General features: G+C 33.0%; 1 protein-coding gene across 1 annotated transcript in view; it reads left to right on the top strand.

Annotated features, from left to right (window-relative positions):
- Nucleotides 1–2,828, top strand: part of LOC21391753 (probable receptor-like protein kinase At5g18500) — a 3,783-nt gene extending 955 nt beyond the window's left edge. Inside the window, exons 4-10 of the mRNA XM_010109365.2 lie at nt 70–188; nt 303–815; nt 901–1,149; nt 1,361–1,524; nt 1,626–1,859; nt 2,111–2,260; nt 2,486–2,828. Coding sequence (XP_010107667.1) covers nt 70–188; nt 303–815; nt 901–1,149; nt 1,361–1,524; nt 1,626–1,859; nt 2,111–2,260; nt 2,486–2,740 — 1,684 coding nt within the window. The 3' untranslated portion in view covers nt 2,741–2,828. The remainder of the gene's footprint in view (nt 1–69; nt 189–302; nt 816–900; nt 1,150–1,360; nt 1,525–1,625; nt 1,860–2,110; nt 2,261–2,485) is intronic.
- Nucleotides 2,829–4,699: the final 1,871 nt, after the last annotated feature.

Below are 4,699 nucleotides of genomic sequence, written 5' to 3'. Positions count from 1 at the left end.
TATATATATTTTTTTTTTTTTTGGTGATTTTTTTCTATTCTCTTTTTTCTTCTTTTTTTTTTCCTCCAGGAGTAGAATTTCAACAGCAAAATATTGTGCCAAGAGACTCTCTTCAACCACTGATGTTGTGGCTATCCACAATGGGAAAATCGTTTTCAGAAGGTACAGCACCAGCAGCCAACTACCAGGTTTGGTGTTTGTTTTCCAGGAAATAGAAAAACCAACTACACGACTAGTAATACTGGACTACCATTTCTTAGAATAAAGAAAATTGACAAATTCTGGTCTCAACTTTGACATAGGTCTCAAAGAGGATGCCAAACCAAGCCTTGCACAATCTGAATTGGGCGACTCTGATGTTGAGACGGAGACCGTAGTCTCCTTTTCCAAAACGACTCGAAACTCGCGGGACAGTCCAACACATGGTGGTGAAGACTCAAGGAGTGACAGTTTCATTTCAAGATCAGATTCTCTTCTCACAACAGATTATTGCTCTATGGACAATAAACCTGGTTGGCCTCTACTTAGAAGAGCAAATTTAGTGGCCCCACAAACGCCAAAGGCAAGGAATGAGTCTGTGGTTCAATGGGTAATGAACTTACCAGATCGTTCTCCGCTTCAACCTCTTCAGCGTTCAACTATTCTAGAGAATTCCAATATGGAAACAGAGATTAGTGACAGCTCAAAGATCAGATTATCAGCTTTTGGTGAGGCACCAGAAGGATTGAAAAAGCTCTTGCAAACAAGCTCATTCGGCTGCAATTATTGGTTCAGTCTTGATGTTCTCAAGACTTCAACTAGTCAATTCTCTTCAGGTTTGTAATATATATTCTGTTGTTATGATCATTTAGACTTCAAACTTGTGTGATTTGGCTGACCATATGCTTTTTGCATTGACAGAAAATGTGATTGGAAAAGGAGGGTCTAATTGTGTGTACAAGGGTACTCTTCCAAATAGGAAACTAGTGGCGGTAAAGATTCTCAATTCATCCAAAGAAGGGTGGAAAGAATTCGCCCTTGAATTTGACATAATCTCTTCCTTAAAGCACAAGCATATTGCTCCTTTGGTCGGTGTCTGTGTCGAAGATAATGCTCTAATTTCGGTGTATGACTTCTTCCCTAAGGGAAGCCTAGAGGAAAACCTACATGGTAAAGCTTCACTTTGGCTCATCTTCTTTCTATTTACTTGCAAAGATTGACCAAAAAAATGAGATTGTTAAATGATTATTGATAGCTTTTAATCGATCACATATTCATATGTCAGCTCTAATGATTATGTATTATGTGACAATTTCTGATTGATTAAAGGACTAGTCATGTTTAGCATTTTTCTAATGCGAAATGCGACATTCGATCTTAGGCAACAACAAGGACAAGGGTGTATTGTCATGGGAAATGAGATATAGCATTGCTGTTGGGATAGCTGAGGCCCTCTACTATCTGCACAAAGAATGCCCTCAACCTGTGATTCACAGAGACATAAAGACTTCAAACATCCTTCTCTCAGATGGGTTTGAACCAAAGGTGCTAGCTTCACTTACTATCACCAAATATTCAAAGTATGATATGTTTGATTCAGATATTCCTTACTAACTGGAATTGCATTTTTTTTCTTATGTTGGCAGTTGTCTGATTTTGGTCTTGCTATATGGGGCCCAAAAACTTCATCTTTTCTAATTGAAGGCGACGTGGTTGGAACGTTTGGTTATCTAGCACCTGAATATTTCATGTATGGGAAAGTCAGTGACAAGATTGATGTTTTTGCTTTTGGTGTTGTTCTTCTTGAACTGCTATCAGGAAGAAGGCCTATTGGCTCTGATTGTAATAGTTCCAAGGGACAAGAGAGCTTGGTCATGCGGGTAAGTTAAGACTAAACTAACCTCACAAAAGCCGAATTAAACTTTGGACCTTTTTCCGCGGTAAGTTATGCTTTTGAACGTAAGATCTAATCAAAATCACAATAAAATCAAAACATATACACAACTGACAGAACCTAATAAACATCTGACAATTTAGAATAGACTCCTTAAAACTTTTATTTCCAAAGAACAATGTTCTTTTGTATGGTGGATAGTATTGACATAGTGAGATTGTGCGGTATTGAGCGCAGGCAAAGCGAGTTATAGAGATCGGGGATATAAAGAGCATGTTGGATCCAAATTTGGATGGGAAAGTTGACGAGCTTCAAATGCAGAGAATGGCTCTTGCAGCTACTCTATGCATCACTCAGTCAGCTCGGCTTCGTCCTGGTATTAGCGAGGTAACAAAATTTGCAAAATTATAATTTTAAGAAGAGTCGCGAAACTCTTAATTGTCGTATGGTCTAGAATGATCAATAGTAAAGAATAGACCGTCACGATTACAAACTAGTTTGACGATTGATCAGTTTCTTCCTTTCTTAGTAAATTCTCGTGAAGATATCATTTTCTTAGTTTGAAAATGTGTTGGAGTGAGGATAATAAACTTACCCTTTTTAACCCTTCAGATACTAAAGCTATTAAAAGGGGACAAAGATGTAGAAAAGTGGACAAACTCCAAAAGTGAATATCAACAGGATTCAGAGAACCAGGATGATAAAGATGATGAAGTTTATCCAACAACAAGTGCAGAGTTGCATCTGGGTGTTGCTTTGCTTGATGTTGTTGATGATGACACGACGTCGTTTAGTAGTAGGAGCCACAGCATTTCATTGGAGGAGTATTTCAAAGGAAGGTGGAGTAGATCACCAAGTTTTGATTAGATTTTTCTTTTCTTTTGTTACACGATTATTTTTCTGATTGCAAAGCGACTTTTGGATAATGTAATTTATGTTAGTACAGTAGCGAAAAGTGGACAATGAAATGTGCACCCAATTTTGAGGTGGTTTGTAGATCAGTAAATAAATAAAAATCTCATGTATAATGGTAGTATAAAACAGCAAAAAATTACTGGGAAAAAAAATTAAAAAGTCTGTTTGAAAATTTTTAGTTTGACTACTTCTTGTACACTGGCGGTTTTTTTTTTTTCCCTTTTATTGTAAAAACCACTATCGATGTTAAACACCATCACTAATAAAATATAATATGAGATTACTTATAGGTCTCAATTCTCGCGCTTTGTGACTCACATTTTATTAGTGAGTTCAGCACTAACATTGCTCTTTCTTATATCTTGGTATAAAAAACACACGTGTACTTGTTTACCAATCCAACTTCTTGGTCAATGGCATCTTTCTGAAAAACTTGTGAATTCTAGAGTGAAGATGCTGATTAAAGATTGCCATCACAAAAATGAATTAGGATCCATGCTCAATGCCTTGAATTTATATAAGTACAATAAAATTTGTCAAAACTTCCGTCACTATCTTATCTCCAACTCTTTTTTTTTTTTTCTTCTTCTTCTTTTAGGGAAAATAAGCAACATCATGTCATGGACAAATAAGTGCAAAATAGCCTGTTTGAGATAGGTGTTATCTTATCTCTAACTTAATCATTATTCAATATTCCTTTAGCAACAAAAAAAAAAAGAATCATTATTCAATATACTTCTTTAATCTCTAATATGATTGAAGATGTCAATATAGGCTTGGTCCTTGCCGTTTGAAGCTTGCTTCATTGAAACTTGAAAAGGCGTAAAAACCGTTTTTGCCACACTCGTAACTATAACCTTTTACTCTTTCTTCAATTGAATGGAATTGTTATTTTCATTTTTAAAAAATGTTAGACACGTATTCATTTTCGTATTTCTTAATACGCTCCATATTTTTTCATATCCATTCTATTCCAATTATATTAAGTGAGAGGAGAGCTTTCGCTATTAGTTGCACTTCTAAAAAATATATATATTGATTAGCAATATATATATATATATATATATTTTTTTTATAACACTGTTTTTAATTTTTAATCACTGTCAGTAAATAACATACGTAATTATAAAACATACTATCATAACTATTGATAATTACTGAAATAATTTGACATGATAAAATAATTAAGATCAAAACTATTTATGAAATATTTTTATTATTAGGACTATTTTCATAAATGTCTCCCAAACTATGTACATTATTTCAAAGTACTTTCTAATTTTTCAAAACAGTTTAAAATACTCCCAATTTACAGAAAATGATTCAAAATGTCCCTTCAGTTAACTTCCATCTATAATGTTGCTAATGTGGCAATGCCATTAAAGATTTATAAAAGTATTTTAAATTACACACTTTAATCATTAATTAAAAAAAAAACCCATTAATACTAATATAAAATTACATAAAAATCAAATAAAATTTAAAGGCTAGTAATAAAACAAAATAAAATTAAAAAAAAAAAAAACTAACCACAAATCTATACAACATCTTCTCCATTGTGTCGGCCTTTTTCTCCAATCACCAAAAGGAAGGAATTCCCAAAAGTTAAACTATTGCGGCTTAGTTTAGTAGTGCTGTAGATTTTGAAAAAATTACTGAAGGAAAAAGTAACTATTATAAAAAGCAGTTGAGTGTTTGGTAAACTATAATTATAGTAGTTGTGTTGGTTCTAAAATCAGTATAATAGCGTTTGGTAAATTATGAGGTTAAATTATTGCAAATAGTTAAAAATTACGACTATATTATACAATATTATATGATAATATATATAATTACAATATAATATTTATTTATTACTATATTTAATATAATACAAAAAAACTATTATTATATAATATATTATATGATTAT

The sequence above is a fragment of the Morus notabilis genome, unplaced genomic scaffold (genome assembly GCF_000414095.1).
Source record: "Morus notabilis unplaced genomic scaffold, ASM41409v2 Scaffold711, whole genome shotgun sequence".
Taxonomy (NCBI): domain Eukaryota; kingdom Viridiplantae; phylum Streptophyta; class Magnoliopsida; order Rosales; family Moraceae; genus Morus; species Morus notabilis.
Note: the sequence above shows the minus strand (reverse complement) of the source record. Positions and strands in the feature narration are given on the sequence as shown.